Here is an 18,163-nt window from a genome sequence, read left to right on the forward strand (position 1 = left end):
TAAAAAAATTACTCCTTCTTAATTGTATATTCAATGTTTCATAAATGCATGATTATAAGTTATGCTGTAGAAAATTTTATTTTGGGTCATATAGTTTTATAAATTTATCTCAAATTTAAATATGCAGATTATGCATTTAATTTCTCTTTGAAGTTTCAAAACTCTAAATTAAAATAGAGTTTGTTTAACTTCCGAACTAAAAGCATACATTTCACATTCATATGTTAATTCAACATTTAAATTATGTGTTAAACAATGAAATTTTCGATTTGCAAATAATTTTTCTTTGTAGTCATGCAATTTCATTATGTAGAAGACAGCTCTAGGTTATCAATTATTTTAAATCACTCACTTGTGAAAGCTGTTGCTAATTTTTAAATAATTTTATATTAAAGAGAGGCAGGGAGAAAAATGTTTATCTGACATGTATTGCAATGTACAACATATAAAACTTCTCATCTAAATACATAATATTTAAAATATAACTGACATACATCTGAAGAAAATTTCTGCTAGTGACAGCTAAAAAAAATTAGCTATAAGAATTAATGTTAAGTACAAAATTGGATATTTATAAACATTTAGTTGCAGTCACTTATAAAACAACACATGACATTTAATGAATGTTTAGAAAAATTGTACAAAAAACATTTACTCACAGTACCATTTCTAATATTTTTTAATTGCAATATTTTAAATATTGAGTTTTTCTTATAATTTACAAATGTGCTTATTTTATAAAAAATATAATTAATGAATTTCACAAATACTTAAAACGAACTAACATATAAACACATATTGTATGAATATAATTTAGAAAAATGATTTCATGAACATAATCATTTATGATAGTTTTTAAGTTAATATCATATTTAAACATAAAACTACAAATATTCTAGCAAAAAGTTTCACTTCTAAATGAAACAAATTTACAATAATAGTTATATTTAAAATTAATTATATGTCATGAAGTGCAGAATGATAAAATGTCACAATAAGGGGGGAAAATGCTTTAATCAATGCTTTAAAAATAACTTTAATTTGAAACTGCAAATTTTTGTTAATGGCTATTTTATCATTTCTGTTAAGTACACAGCAGCTGCTTTTCTTCAATATCTTCACACTACTGTTCATACTGTTTAGGCACAGCATTCAGAATTATATATATATATATATATATATATATATATATAAACAATTTACTTCATGAAGTTTATAAAATAACTAAATGATAGATAAATATATTTAGAAAACATTTTAATTTTAAAATTGAAGAAGACAAGTAGTATAAATAATATTTTTAAAGTATAAAACTTTCTTCAAAAATAGAATATTCTATACAAAATTTTAATAAGTAACAATATCTATTAAATTCAAGTAAGTTTGTATAAAATAAATTTAATAAATGAACTTTAAAAAAGGTTGCCAGACAATATAAATTTTGCAATCTGTTGAATGCTTTTACTAACTTACATCACAAAGCCAAACTTGCAAAAAAGTACCAATATTTTATACATTTAATTTTCATAAACAGATTTATAGTTTCCTGCATTAAGCAATAAATGATGCATTTTTTAAAGTATGACATATTTATTAATGTATAGCATATTTATTAATACATAAAATTATAGAAACTGGATTATATTCTAATGTTATGAACACAATAGTAACACTTTGACACAATATATGCTATTTCCACACGAAAAGTTATTAATTTTTTATAATACAATAATACCCATTTGCTTTTTTAGGTGAAAAATAAGTATTGTATATTTTTATTATTTTGAAATAGTCAGTTGATAAAAGTACATTTCATTTAATACATTTAATAATATTATACATTTGAAATTGCGTTAGAGTTAATTATATAAGCAAATAATTTCATTTATACACACACATTAAATAAAAGTTAACTGACTGAAAATTAAATAAAAGTGACTAAAAACATGAATATGAAAAGTGAAATATCACATTGTTCTAAAATAGATGATAACATGTATCTATGCTGCATAGCCTTAAAACTGTCAACAATCACATTCTGCTAATATCACTGTCACAAACAATAAGATCTACAATACAATTTTAAACATGTGAAAAATGTTCATAGATTTTTTATAATTGATACTAACATGCAGAAAGCAGTTACTTTAATTATTTACACAAAACACATATTTTTACTTTAAGAATAGCTATTAAGTTAAATATTTGCAAAGTTTTAGTAAATAATTTGTAAACCTTGCTTATTGATAAAAAATTTAGTTTGATTTACACTGCTTATAAATAATTTTAACTGATTTCATAATAAAACACATTTTTCAGCTATGAAAATCCACATCTAATCCTTTTCCATTATAACACATATAGTATAAGGAAAAACTCTGCTACAGCCATTAAATGCAATGTCATAATCTAAATTTATAAAATCATTTCACCTTAAAAGCATTTCTAGAAATTGTGGCACTTAATATTTGTTTTAACAAAGGTGCATTACATAATGATATTCGTAAAGTTAGCGATTTGCTATATCAACAATATGTTGAATACAAGTCTTTTGCTTCATAAATGATCAGCATTCAGTAGCTCTGTTATAGTTTGCATTTAGATGCCCATTAGATAGGCTTCCATTAGACATGCTACTGATTTTGCTACCCTTGCTTCCATCGGAATAAGTAACAGAAATTCCTTTGCTTCCTTCATTAGAAGTGGCACTGAATGTTCTGGTTCCAAATGAAGCTGATTGCCCTATATCACATTGTTCATGGGAACTGGTAATTTCTTCAGGTAATTGTGTTGCACTAGGAAAATATTTATATTCTTGCTGCTCATTTAAAATATCTTCACGAGCAGATCGTAAAGGTGTACTAGGGGTAGCTGAGTCTTCATTGTCAGTATTCATCAAACGGTACTGAGTAAAGTAATACGAATATTTATGGAACTTTGATGTGACCTCTGGAAGTAACATTTCAATAATTTCTATGAATGTAGGACGAGCTTTAGGATTTTTGTGCCAGCACATAAGCATTAATGTATACCTAGGGAAAGATATTAATTATGAAAATTTTAATTTTTACAATGCATATGTCATATAAACTCCCGTTTTTAAGAATAAAAAGAAATAGTCCAGCTTTTATGTCACATGCATTTGCTCAGCAAAGAAACTGGCAAATATATATGAAATTTTGTGCAACAATAAAAGAGATGTACATGATTAGCAGATATGGGTGAAATGTTCCATATTACTATAGTGAGGAATAACATAAGTAATTAAATCTATTGACAGCATTAATAAGACACAACTTATTAAATTACATAAAATTAAGTTAGAAATCTAGCTATTGCTTACAAACAGTAGAACTACTGTTTTAAAGTTGCCAATGAAAGTTGATATGTGGTCCTTTGTACTTGTCAATACAATCCATAGCTTAGAAGCTATACACTATTTCAAACTAAACATTACAATGCAATAAGATTTTGAAAATAGAGAAACATATATATTTGCATGCAAATAAAACATTAAACTCAACTATTCATAACCAACCATTGCTCAACTATTCATAACATAAAATCATTGAATGTGGCTATATAACACTAATGTAAATGTAAACACTATTCAAATTACTACATAAAATAAAAATTAAGGAAAAGCATTTCAGGAACCTTAGGACAGCAGAAGAAAGGGATTAGTGTTTATATTAGTGATTACTGATGCACATACTTAACCTTCACAAATAGATGAAATAAGTACTAATGTTTAATTGGTCTCTGTGTCTTCTGTTTCAGTTAAACAGTAGATGACAACAAATGACGTTACTTATAATTGTAAATAGTGAGAAAATCAATACTGCTTTGTGTAGATGTTCATGCTTATCACTCAGTAAATCTATTTGGAACTACTCTGATATGCACCCTCCAGCCGCCAAATTTCTCGCCAAACATTTTTGGCAAGAAACTCCACGCTGCCATTTTACTATCTAATTTTTTTTTTTTTTTTTTTTTTTTTACATTTTGAACCTTAAGCCTAAAATGTCTCCAAAAACGTGGTTTTCGCACATGCAAAAGCTACTTTCAAACACACAATTTAAGCTAAAAATCTGAAACAAAAAATTTAGATAGCAAAAACGTAAAGTTTCTAACCAAAAATATTTTACAAGAATACATGTACACAGCGATATGTTTTAACTTAAAAAAAAAAATCTACGCAACGAACAAATCTACAAACTATGCACACCTCGCTTTAATAAATTAACGTAACAACAATAAATTTCAAAGAATACCATGTACACAGCGTTCTGTTTCAACTTTAAAAAACATCTATGAATTGCACAATCTAGACACTACACACTAATTGAAAAAATAAATTTCAAACAATTAAAAAAAACAATAATGACAGAAATTCATACTAAAAAAACAATGAACATAACATTCTACAAAATAAGAACAAGAATAAAATAAAATGCACTTACCATAAATGAATGCTTTTTTGAACAGCAGAAATACCAATTTCGTGCCGCCACGTAATCACTATCGTATTTATATGACAGCCAGACACACTATCCAGAAAATTCATACTATGGTTCACAAATAAATAAAATCACAAATAATCCCAAATCCCTACTTCTATCATGCACAGCCACTAAAAATAATCTCCCAGACTCTCTTTCCACACCTCCAAATACCCACTGCCCCTCAACAGTATGGCTACATTGATTTATTTTTGCCAAACTTCAACAACTTCCATTTTATCTTTCCCCCTTATCTTCTCAGACACAGACGCGAACCAACAAACCAACAAGCATGACGCGAACCAACAGGCTCCAGCGAAAGATTTTTCAATGTCAACAGGGTTGCCATACAACATGCAATCGCGCCCAAAAGCAGCACAGAACACATATCACCACATTTGGTGAAATTAGGGCGTATATCAGAGTTGTACCATCCATTTATATACTGCCAAAAGTGCAAGCAACTGATCACTCTTTACATTGCAAAATTGCAGACTGTAATGAGAGATATAAAAACTCTCATAGTAAAAATATAAGAAACAATACTAGGTGAACCAGATATTATTTTTCAATATAATCCCATCCTATGGCAATGTATTTTCTCCAACATATCTGTGAGTGCATTTAATCCCTGTAGGAAAACATGAAACTGGGAACTAAATTTCGCAACCTGTGGCATTAATGACTAAGCATTTTAACCATCTCATCATATAACTGCTAGTAGGAAAATCACATTTCTGTTTGAAAATCACTAAAGTTTGAAAGACACTGTTGATTGGGTGAATAATCTAGAACGTATGGGCAAAATAAGCATTTTCATTACAAAAATTCTGATTTTCTGTTTCTACTTTGCTGAACTTTTCAAAAGCTATTAAGGATTTCTGATAAAATATAGACCAAATTCAAGTGAAAAATTGTAAACCTACTAATTTTTAACATATTGAAGTAACACTGATTAATTTATTAATTAAAAAATTAAAAATGAAATACTATTAATATGCCACTTTTAACATCTTGAATTATGCTAGTGGAACAAATTAAAGAAACAATTAAAATAGTCTCATGTAACTTGAATGATTTTGCTGCTAAGAACATGAACTTGCACAAGACTTTTATTTCATCAAGCCTGACATATCATTAAAATACAAAATTGTATATTTCGGTGAAAAATTAAAGTAGAAAATACGAAATGTGATATAGAGTAAGGGAAAAACCGGTGCTATAGCCTATTGGATTTACATAGAAAAAATTTAATACAATATGTGGTCACACCTGACTGAAACAAGTTTTGCTGATATTGTGTTACATTGTCTAGGAGTTCTTGTGGTAATAAAATGTATTCATGACGAATAGCACCTTGAAACTCTTGCAGAGTGCTAGATGAGGGCTGCAGTGATGCAAATCAGTGTCCTAATATTCCTAATATGATCTCTGAATGAGCAGGACATGTGTTTTTTGTGCTCCACAGCAAACAGTTGTATTTACTGGATTTTTTATGATTTTAGTAATAAATTTTAAATTATTGGATTAAGTAAGAGAACATGAATAGGCCCGGTGGCGCAGCAGCACCATAGGTCCGGGGTTCGATTCCAGGGCTGGGCAAGGTCGACTCAACCTTTCATTCCTTGATGTCCATCACTTGGGTCGATAAAATGAGTACCAAGTTCGCTTGGGGACTAAACACTTGGGGACCTGCAACAAGCTTGTTCAGGGCATTTGGTTATGCACGCAGGGGCCCACGATCAAGAAAGCAGACTTCGGGCACTGCAGGCCCATTAGGGATGTTAAGCCACTGAGTTTAGTTTTAAGAGAACATGAAGGGATAGGTGCAAAATTTATGCTTATGCGACTATTAGTTCAATCATTACAGGCATTTTTCAATATTGGATACATGAGGTGAAAAAAATTATTCATTTTTCACCCACAATGGTGATGTGCATCTAAGAGCATTACTGATCATCATTTTTCTGATCATGCATCTGTGCTGTGCTCAGTGGCGTAGCAAGAGGGGGGCAAGGGAGTGTATAATGCCCCAGGCGCCACTCTCAGAAGGGCGCCAAAATGGTCTCCAAACCATATTTTCCGGAAAATTTCAGTTTTTATTTTGATCGATTTCTGGAAAATATATTTAAAATTAATAATTATTGTAATCTAATTAATTACTTATTTTCTCGATTTGTCTGATAAAATGTGTAATAAAATGTTTGCAGTATATCAACCAAATATCTCCGCATAAAAAATGTTCTTTCTGACCACTTTATTTCTCTAATTTTTTTTTTTTTTTTTTTTTTTACCGTAATGCACGTATAGCTTCCGCTTTTTGTTTTAAAACGATAACACGACATTGTTACAAATTTCTCAAACATATCCAGTTTCCAAAAACCGATTCCATAATCTGGAAATTACGTTTTGGGAAACTCCTAAAGCTTCCGCTAGAATGGATTGTGTTTGACTCTCCTGTAAACGACTGATGGCCTTTCTGGCTACCAATTCTACCGATTAGTCATCTTGCTGAGACATCGTATATTCACTGCTCCAAAGCATTCAAAGCGTGCCAATTGTTTTTAATCTCCTTCTACAAAAGGAATGCTGCACGTCGCTCTTTACTCCTTATCTAAAACACACAGTTTTCATCGTCACAGACTAAATTTGCACATTCCCAACTTTGTAAATGTTATAATTTTCCTTTATAATCTCTTCTATTTTCTTTTGTTAAAAAGGTTGCCGATTATATGGTTATTTTATACCATAATAATATCCTCTAATTATTTTGAGCAGGGAATGTGATTGCAAAATGTTACTCTGCAGTAGAAAAGACACTAAATCTAGAACTCTATTACAGATCTATGGAGAAAATGGTTTTTCAAACCTAAGAGACGCATTTCAAATATTCCTTACTATTAAAACTAATTTCGATATATTTATAATCAACGATGGAACAAGATCCCCTAAGTAATCTAGCATTTTTCAATGTGGAAAGAGAAAAATTTGAAATGATCGACTATGATGAAGTAATTGATAAATTTGCTTCATCCAATGGCAAGAAAAATGCATACATAGTAATTAATTGTATTATTATATTATTATTAATAAATATATCTCTACTTATCTATAATATATATTAAACTTTTAATTATTTAAAAATTGTACTTTTTTAAAAACAATTATACAAATATGTAAAATAGATAATACCTTTTTAACTAATTCTAGATCATCGTATGTGTGATTTTTCTGCCGATACGTATATTTCCAAATCCAATGCGAGTGTAGTTAGGTAGTGACTATTCTTAATAATATTGTTACGAAATGTACAGGCGCGGTAAGATGGCTTCCCTGAAAAGCAGTTTAGGGTTACAAAGTTTTAGGGTTGCCATAAAATAGCAAGGAAGGCAGGGTTGCCACATTTGGCGAGATATAGCCCATTTGGCGACAAAATTTGCTATATGCCATGGACAGATGGAGAGCCTTCTGGAAAGAATTCTTACCGGTTTAGCCCAGAATGTAAGCCGAAAGCTATATAAACCCTGCTGGTCCGCAGTCAGTTATTTAGTGTCTTGTCAGTATTGAGTCAGTTAGCCCATGCGGATTCGATCGAATTAACAGTCGGTCAGCGAGTGCCGAGTGCACCGAAAGAATATTTTAGTGTGTCGCGGTTAGTGCATCGTCGAGAGAGTGTATTGTGCTCCGGGAACGACTAAACCGAAGAGTCAGGAGCTGTGCCCTGTGTGTCGTCGAGTGCATCGCAAGCTGTAGTGTGGAGTCTTGAGAGTACGTGAAGTTCCGAGAACAACCGAGCAGAGTCGAGAGCTGTACTCTGGTGCTTTGCAGTGAAGCTGTTTCCACTGTTATTGCCTGACATTGTGAAGGCTGTGCCGCTGATTGGTCCAGCGTGTTTATAGTAGATCTTCGATGACTGTAAAAGTGTTTTGGAGCTGTCCTGATTAATATTGGTAAATAAAGTGTGTTTCGATATTCCATCAAGTGCTGTAATCGTTATTCACTCCAAATCGACACGAACCTCGTACGAACGTGAAGGAAGAAAATAACGAAACAATATATTTTACAGTATTTTATTATTATTTGCATTATTTTCTTATTATGAATATATTCTATACATAATATTACTGTGTTTTTTTGGGGGGCGCTAAAAAGGTATTTTGCCCCGGGCACCAGTTATGCTCGCTACGCCACTGGCTGTGCTTCATAATATCAAGTGTTTTTTTACCAACTGAAAGTGTGAAAATGCAGATCCATACAATTGCATTATTTTTTGAATGCCTAATAATTAATGTGTCACAGTGAGAGTATAGTCATAGTGATATAATATGTCATAGTGAGTGTCATAGAGAGTTATATACATAACTCTAGTAAAACTCTGTAGGAATCTAACATTAGATTAACAAGGGAATACTTATGCATTAATCACATATATTAATTGTTTTTCCATATCAACAGAAAGTCTGAATGTGTAGATTCGTGCGATAGTTTTATTTTTTCATTGTCTAAGATTGTGTCTTCACAGAGAAAGCTTTTGTAAACATCACTACATCACTTAAATGCCTCTCCTTGGGATTCTCTCATTGTTATAAAATGGAGTTATTAGTACATGAATAGTCAAGCTCAGTGTATGTATTCATCTGTGAATTTCTTCTATCATTCAAAGTGAATTACAAACTACTGGGACTTAGTGTAAGTTAATCAGTTTATAACGCAGTACAGAAAAACAGGAACATAAGTGTAGGTACTTACATACTACATATTTAATTACTCTCACTACTTCTACTACTGTCAATGCAATTAGGAAGATGCATGTCAGATACCTTATCAACCACATTTTTCAACTTCCACACAGGAAAATTTTATCCAACTATCCATACAAGTTTTGAAATCAGAATTCGAAGCACTTCTTTGCAGTGTTTCCCTCATGTGCTGAAAGAACAAGTAAAAAAAATTTCATATTTCTTTATAACAAATGTGAATCCCATTGGACTATATGATGACGTTGACCTTACGCTACCAACCAATTATCTTTCAACTTCATTTAATTAAAATAAAGCATCTATCTATAGTGTTGTTCTTTTTATTTTTCCTACCAGTGTAATAATAGTCATGTTTTATCTTGTCGAATATATATTTTGAAGGATTTATTGGAATATGCAATATAATATGAAAAATTAATTTTAAAGACACTTAGAACTAAATGAATGCATATTCACATATTCAGTTCAATCACAGATTTTACAGACAACCTTCCTATTTAATGTCCTCCTTTATCCATTTCTTCCCTTCATTTCTATACTCCTCCCTTTGCTGTGCATGTCTTTATCAGATTTAATTACTTTTTAAAACAGCCATTCTAAGAAATAAAACGACTCTGGGAACCACATATTAACCAATCTGAAGAACACAAAGTACACATAGAAATGAAAGAAGGGGGAAACAGTTATAAGAAAACACAATCTGAATTTGAAAAAATGTGAAATTTGTCTGCCGGAGCTCTAGTAGAACTGGATAAATGCATCAATGTAAAAAATATGTGAAATCTAGTAATTAATTTTTTATATCTTTTTCTTCTTCTTCAATGGCCAGATAGACCAGGATGGGCTCTTGCCTTCCTCAGAATTGAATTCAAAGCTCTGCTATTCCTGGTCATGGACAACCAATTGGTTATTTAAAAAACTCTTAAGTCTGTTTCCAAACAGTTGAGCCACCTAAGTTTAGGTCTCCCTCTTTTTCGGGTGCTGAATGGTCTAGCCGAGAAGATCTTTTTAGTTACTCGATTTTCATCCATTCTGCACAAGTGTCCTGCCCATTTAATTCTCTGAATCCTTATGTATTTTACTATATCTATTTCTTTAAAGGATTTATAGATATAGAGTTCAGAGTTAGTTCTTCTTCTCCAGATATTGTTACATTTTATGCCACCAAAAATACTTCTTAAAATTTTTCTTTCAAATACAGAAATGATACTTTTTGCTTTTTCTGTCATTGCCCAGTTCTCAGCAGAGTATGAAAGAATGAGTCTGATTAAGCTTTTGTAAATTAAAATCTTCGTTTTTCTGCTAGTGAAGTTAGACTTCAAGTATTTTTTTAGACCGAAAAAGCATTGGTTAGCATCTGTGTACTATGGATCTCAGGCATTAAATCATTGAGAGTATTAACTTCTGATCCTAAATATTTAAATTTGCTAACAGTTTCAATTTTGTAATTCCCAATTTCAAAATAGGGGCTACTGTTATTACCACATGGCCTGTAATTTTTTATATACTGAATAAATAAACTAAAAATTCATAAACAAGCAAATCAAACAATAGCAATTTACTTATTTATTTAACTTAACTGCCTACATTAATATGATTTTCCACTCTCTTTCCTTGTATGAATGATCTACAGCGGGTCTTCACATTTTTGTAACGATTTTACATAGATTTATATATAAACAAACCTTACAATTTTATTTTCTAATATGTTCAATCTGATAGCCCTTTTGTTGAACTATCATACTGCATCTTGATTTCCATGATAAAAGTCCTTTTCTTAAAACATCAAGGTCGATTTTATTCAACTCCTCCTTCACAATCTTTCAGAGTCCATCCAATGTTTTGGGACACCGCTTATAAAAAGCTTGTTTTAAAGCTTGTTTCCAAATGCACAGTAATTCATAGGAAACAAAGGAGAGTTGGGTGGCATGCATTTAAAGAGTTTGCAATTCCAATTTCATTTTTCATTTTTTCAAAAAATAGAGTGGTAGATTTAGAGGTATGGCTTAGAGCCTTATGCTGTTGGAACTTAACACAGTGAAGATCGTTTGGATTGAGATGGAATTTCTGCTTTAAAAATAGGGGTTAAAACTTATTTCTGATAGTAATCCGAATTAGCTTTGGAATTTTTTTCTACTTTCCTTATTTTACGTTTTACATAATAAGAGAGTCCAGGAATAACCAACCAAAAAACCTTTAGGAAAACTTTCCTTGTTTTCTCTGAACCAACATACTAAGTCCTTTTTGGTAGTAAATCGATTTTTCCTATTCCAATCAGATTAGTATACCCAAGCCTCATGAAATGTAACACTATATTTCCATTTTTTCACATGCCAAATAATTTTCACGCAGCAATCTGCACACAGTTTTATGCTGAGAAACATGTTTTGGCGTTAGGCAACGAACTTCATTTTTTAAAAATTTCTTTTATTTTGATTAGCTTTAAATCAGATTTTATTATTTTGTTCACAGTTCCTACAGAGATATTTAACCATTTTTCAATAGCTCTTTGGGAGACTGTATTTTTCTTTAAAACATGAGATGCAACTTTAGATTTAATAACAACTGTACATACCTTTGTTGGTTATGCATTTTTTCCCCTTTTCCCAGTCAAATATAAACTCTAATGTTTCTTTCCTCTCATATTAATTATGCCACTTATTTTATGTATAGAATTATTAAAAGCATACTTTTCACATCTTTTTTTAATAACTGAATAAGAGAATTTCTTTTTAAATAGTGCAAAAATATAGCCTTTGATCCATTTCTTGTTTTCAGGTGTATTAAAAAAAAAAAAAAAAAAAAAAAAAAAAAAAGAATATTTTTAATGCTGCAGATGATAATAAAACCTTATTCCAATTTGATGCCAGTCACATCTGTATTTTAAAGTTAATACAGTAGAAAGTCTGAAATACGGACTCGTCGAGGCTTCGGTGATTCAGGATTTTTCCCGATAATAGATCATCAGTTTAAATCTAGTAAAATGGCATGCAGAAATTATAAAATTAAAAATATGAAATCACAATTTATTAAATAATGAGGTGTTTATGATCTAAAGGGTATCAAAATTTACAAAAAAAAAAAAAAAAAAAAAAAAAAAAAAAAAAAAAAAAAAAAAGCTTAATATTTATTTGTTTACCTTATTAAACATTTCTTTCAATGAAGTTGTTTTAAGTTGCTTTGTTTTTTGTGCTAATACTTTCTCTTTAATTTTGTAGACAGACGTAATCTCTTGTTTAGTTACATAATGAAGTCCTGTATCTGCTGTTTCGAGAATTCGAACTAACTTGTCAATCGAAATTTTCTCATTTTCAGTAACTTCTCTGTCACTTTCTTCACTAACGGTAGCGCTGTTTTCTGGATCTAGAACCACAGTACAGATTTCACCATTCATGATATAAAAATTTCTTTTATATCATCTTATTTATTACTGTTTCTCCACATTTCTTTGCAAAATCCGTTAATTGGGAAATTTCACTTTTGTTTTGCGGTATATGAAAACCTTTAAAATTAGCGGCTATCATCATCAAATTTAGCTATCCTTCACTATACATATTTGGCTATGCATCATGAGCTTGGCGACTAACGACAAGTTGTTCAGTTAAATTTTGTCTTGCTTCTATTGCGCACTGAGACAATTAAGCCTGAATTGTATTAGTTCAGTTATTTATTATACTTATGTTTATTTTTTGCACATGCTTAAGGCTTATCAGATTTCTGAATAAATAAATTCCTACATACACTTAAGCCTTATTGAGGGCCGGCGCTAAATATCTTACTGCCTGATACAGCTCTATTCTTATTCTTAATTAAAACAGCACTAAATGTAATTTTTAGGTCTATGAGTATCATCAACAAAATCTATTTTAAGCATATGGAAAGAAATTTTTGGTAAATTTTTCCTTGTCAACATTTTTAGCGCATTTAACTTAAATCTGTAATCACTGCCAAGCGTAATGTCAACATAAAACGTTACCATACTCCTTTATTATTCAATTATTAACATAAAAAATTGTTTAGGCATTGCTACATGTTACTCAAGTAAGTTGTCATGTTTTGATAAACATGTGGTGATGAAAGGAAAGTATAATTAATTAATGATTTGGCATGTTTTCGTCAGATCAACGATGTATCTATGTGGAATGTTTCGGTTCGAGATGTGTACCAAGCAGATACGCAGCAACAGATCAAAATTACTGATCGTACAAATTTATGCTAAAATGATTGTTTCTTCAGTAACAAGGTATTTTATTTAGTTTCGAAGTGAAATTAAGAATCAGGCCTCTCCAGATGTTTCATTATGCACGGAGAGGGCAGAAGCAAATGCGCATGCATAAAGCCTATGAGAAAAACTTTGTTGGTGGTTTTGAGTTCCGGATTTTAGATCATTCCGGATATTGGACGTCCGGATTTTGGTCTTTGTACTGTATTTAAATTCCATTATTAAAAATCAAAATTGTTACAAAAATGTGTGAACACCCTCTATATTGTTATAAATATGTATTTGCAAAATGAGAAATGAGCAGAAAGAGTTTAATTCTCCAACACTATTGCCTTTTGCATGAATAAAAATAAAAAGAGGATTTTAGCCCAAACTGTTTCATGGCTCTCTTCGCAGAACATAAGTATTTTAAGTGAAGTGTTATCAAATATGTATTTTGCATTTATCCAAATGCAGTCTCCATGCATTTGAACGTACCGATTTGCAGCAGTACCTAGTTTCACATATTAAAGTAAAATATTATAAGCTTTTTTTTAGATTTCTAGTGGATAGCAATATTAAATACAAATAATATGATATGAAAATTAAAATGGAGTAATAAAAAGCAATCTTAAAAAAAAAAAAAAAAAAAAAAAAAAAAAAAAAATATGCAAGGCAACACTACTAATGAAAATTTAAAAGACGATAATAATTAGAACAGAAAAACAGAAGTAGTTAGATTTTTTGTTTGTTTACATTTAGTACATAAAATACAAGTACTGATAGAACATTATTTTAGAAACCATATGATTAAATCAGCTGAAAATCATACTTTTGTGCAACTTATAAGTTTTCTGACTGTCCCATAATTTGTTGAAACTAGTACAGTTAATCAGATACCCCTTCTTTACATGCAGAAAAATATTTTCTATGTAGATTTTTTAAAGATTTAAATATGCAAGAAAAAGACAAATTAAGCAAAACATAATTAAAAAATTCTCACAGTTTTTCTGGGCAGTCTTCTGGCTTTTCCATAATGTTCCCACCAACAACAAATTTTAGCACTTCTTCATTAGATAAGCCTTGATATGGCTGTGATGCCATTGTTGCCATTTCCCAAAGAACAATACCAAAAGACCTAAAGAAAATTTAAATAAATAAGAATTGTCTAAATTGTTTTCAACAAGTAACAGTTTTTTTTAAGTAACTGTTTAAACAGTTGTGTTTTGTTTAACAGTAAGTAACTGTTTTTTTAAACACATTTAGTTAACTTTCAGAAACAAAATCACAAATCTTTCAGCACTATAATGTCGTCACACTCCCAGAATGGAAATAACTTAGAGAGGTTGTCTTTTAAATTTATTAAAAAACTTAACTTTCTTAATTTTCTTTTTAAATTAATCATTAAATAATTCTTGAAATAGTAATTCTTTAATAATTTTCTTCTTCTCCTTTTAGATTTATTAAAAACTTAAACTAACTGTCTTGGTTCATCAAAATAAGCATTATTACAGAAGGAGAAAGACAACAGCTTTCCCAATGCACGACACATCTTACTCTCCCACACATCTCAGACAATAGCCACCTTTTTACTCTAACAAGATGAGCCAATGGAAACCTGACAAGGCAGGTGTCCTTAATGAGTTTTTCTTGATCACTTTCACAGGTCCTCCCCCACGGTCTACACTGGAGATCAATTGTTACTCCTCTTGTATTGTTACAGCATCAATTTTCAAAAATTTTAATGTCATAAAAAACGTGCAGTTAAAATTATGTTTAGGGAATAAAATCTTTAAAAAGCCATTAACAATAACTGAAATTTTGTCAAATAAACATGAAAAGAGAAAGCCTTTTTCAGCCGAAATCTTTGTCAAATAAATATGGAGAGAAATAAATCATTACTCTTCAAGATAGAGCAAACATCATGCATTTTTAACAATAAATTAAAAATTATCATTATATCTTAAAGTAAATATTATTCTATAGGAAAAAAATCTAGTTAATTATTTATTTGTTAAAGTCACAGTTTTACCAACATTGTTTTACATTTATTTTTTATTTGAAGACAATACATAATCTCAATTTTTACTATGCTATGTAATTGATATTCATGCAATACCTTAAGAAATTTAGCACTGAAAGATAAACTTATGAAAGTTTTTTCTTATATTTTGCAGTCTGAATAATTTCCTAATATAAGAGATAATAAATTCAAGCACATGAAGATGAATAATATTAATAAAATGCAATAAAAAATTCCATTAAAAACATTAATTCAAATAAAAACATGATAACTATGGTACAACAGTTGCACATTTTGAAAAATTAAAAGAAAAAAAACATGCAAAAAGTATGCAGTAGTTTTGAATGCAATATAAAGGTTTGAAAACATAATTATGCTCAGAGGAGTATAGCTTTGCTCTTTCAATATTAGTGAATTATATTTTTTATTTGGTGAAGTTATTTCTGAAAATGTGAACTACCTCATCAAACTGATACACATAAAAATATAAAATGCAAATTGCCCATATGTGTCTGTCACACACAAAAAACCCCTATGAGATGTGTTTACATTTAGCAGTTATACCAGATATTTATCTAACATAAAGTGGTATGATTATGTCAACAGTTAAAATTTCAGCTTTTTTGAACAGAATGTTAGGGACATTTTTAATTTTATCATAAATCTATGTATAAGCATATTCATGCGCAAGAAAAAACACCAAATATAACCAAATACAGTCAAAAGCCTTTAATCCGGACCTCAAAGCTACAAACTTTCTGCGCATGCATAAACGCAAAATGCATTTACGCATGTGCATAATACGTTTAAGCATGTGCGTTTAATGTATAATGGATGGTATAAACTAAGCTAAAATTATCTAATTATCTATTTCAGTTAATGTTGCAGATTGCGTTGTTCCTTAATCTTCTACTTGGATCCGGCTTATTATTTTTTGCAGGCTGTTAGAGCAATTTTATAAAAGTAAGCTTGAACTTTAGATTATGTCAAAAAGAACTTCCGATTCTGGAGCTACCAAAGGATCTACAAAGCGAAAGCATGTTTCGATGTCCATCAAACAAAAAGTGGAATTGCTGCAAAAAATGGATAAAGGCATATGCTTTGTTTCTCTACCCATTCCGAAATCTGTTTATCAATTTCATGCTGCTCTGCCGGGGGGGGGGGATGGTGCGCAATGAACTGGAAGTTGATCTGTTAGCAGTATTCTTATCTTCAGGGCAGATGTTTTTATTTTATTTGGCTTATAATTCCTTACTAAATGCAGTATTTAATCTCGATGTACTCTGATATGACTTAAATCAAATTCCTTGTCATTATAAATATCACGAATACACATGAAATAGTTTTCTGGTTGCCATTTTCTAATTTCGATTATGCGTAATGTATGCTTTACACATGTGCATGATGAAAGAAATGTTTAATAAAGTAAGCAAATAAATATTATGCTTTTTTTTTCTTTTTTTGTAAATTTTAATAACTTTTAGAATATAATTGCTCTTTATTTCATAAATTACAGTTTCATATTTTTATTTCATAACTTCAGCATGCCATCTTACCAGATTTAAACTGATGATTTATAATCCGGAAAAACCAATAATCTGGAAGCACCGAAGTCCCGACGAGTCCGGATTAAAGACTTTTGACTGTATGATTTATTGTTGCATTGGCAACTAACATTGTCTTAAGCAATGATACACATGGGACAATATATTCAGTTTGCATTCTGATTTATTTTTAAAACTACCCTTGCTTTTGAACTTCACCAGCCAAAACTGCTGATAATTTTAAACATCTTAATCTGATTTTGTTTGCTTTCTAGCGAATGTTAGCAAATATTTCATTTGCATAGAATTCCAAATGTTCATTCTCACTGTAATTTATATTTATAGGTTTGCATAAAAAAATCATACGAAAAAATTCTTAATAATTATACACTGAAATTAAAATAACATACTATATGGGATATTTCTTGAAAATACTGGTATATTATCTGTACATATATTCCTGGGGGATCAAGCACCTGCATGCCCCTCTATAATTTTAAATATATAATTTAATAATTTATTTCGGCCTTTGGCATGTTCAAATATAAAAAATTTAACGTACTGGGATTGGCCAAAAATATGGACAGATTTTATAAACTGCATGTTTGAATGAAATGCTTATTCTTGAAAAAGCTGTTGCTGCCGCTGATGTGTTGCCGCTCACTGATGCCACCTACACAATATTCTCAATATGTTACAAGTGTCATTCATTATCCAGACATTGTTCTGTGCAGTTGTGAGTGCATCATCTTGGAGCTAAATGAATTCCAAACATGGGCAAATTGTTGGGGTTTATATGTTGGGTGTTTCCATTGTCAAGGTAGCTTTAAGTATTCAGTGTTTCAAGAGGCACAGTATCTAAAAGTTTTAACTAATGCAGGAAAACCAGAAAAACTGCATCCACTAAATCACAGCGTGAATGAAAATGTATGCTGAGTGATCATGACAGATCACCACTGAAGAGAACTGTAATGAAAAATTAGAGGACAATATACACAAAAACGACTGCTGAACTGAATGTCACACTCGCAAAACCTATTAGCACCAAAACAATACTAAGGGAGCTCCACAAACATGGCAGTTTTGGGGTAGCTGCAATTTAAAAGCACTCATCAGTGATCAAAATGCCTGCA

General features: G+C 30.4%; 1 protein-coding gene across 2 annotated transcripts in view; it reads right to left on the reverse strand.

Moving 5' to 3' along the window:
• Positions 1 to 398: 398 nt before the first annotated feature.
• LOC118191077 (insulin-like peptide receptor) overlaps positions 399 to 18,163 on the reverse strand; it is a 586,597-nt gene continuing 568,832 nt past the window's right edge. For both annotated transcript variants that reach the window (XM_085817406.1, XM_085817405.1), the window contains exons 24-25: positions 14,467 to 14,601; positions 399 to 3,032 (exon numbers count right to left, since the gene is read on the reverse strand). In XM_085817406.1, the coding sequence (XP_085673532.1) occupies positions 2,567 to 3,032; positions 14,467 to 14,601 (601 nt within the window). In that variant the 3' untranslated portion in view covers positions 399 to 2,566. The remainder of the gene's footprint in view (positions 3,033 to 14,466; positions 14,602 to 18,163) is intronic.

Source organism: Stegodyphus dumicola, chromosome 5 (genome assembly GCF_044657685.1).
Source record: "Stegodyphus dumicola isolate Sdum_Otavi_A_Nest chromosome 5, ASM4465768v1".
NCBI classification, from domain to species: domain Eukaryota; kingdom Metazoa; phylum Arthropoda; class Arachnida; order Araneae; family Eresidae; genus Stegodyphus; species Stegodyphus dumicola.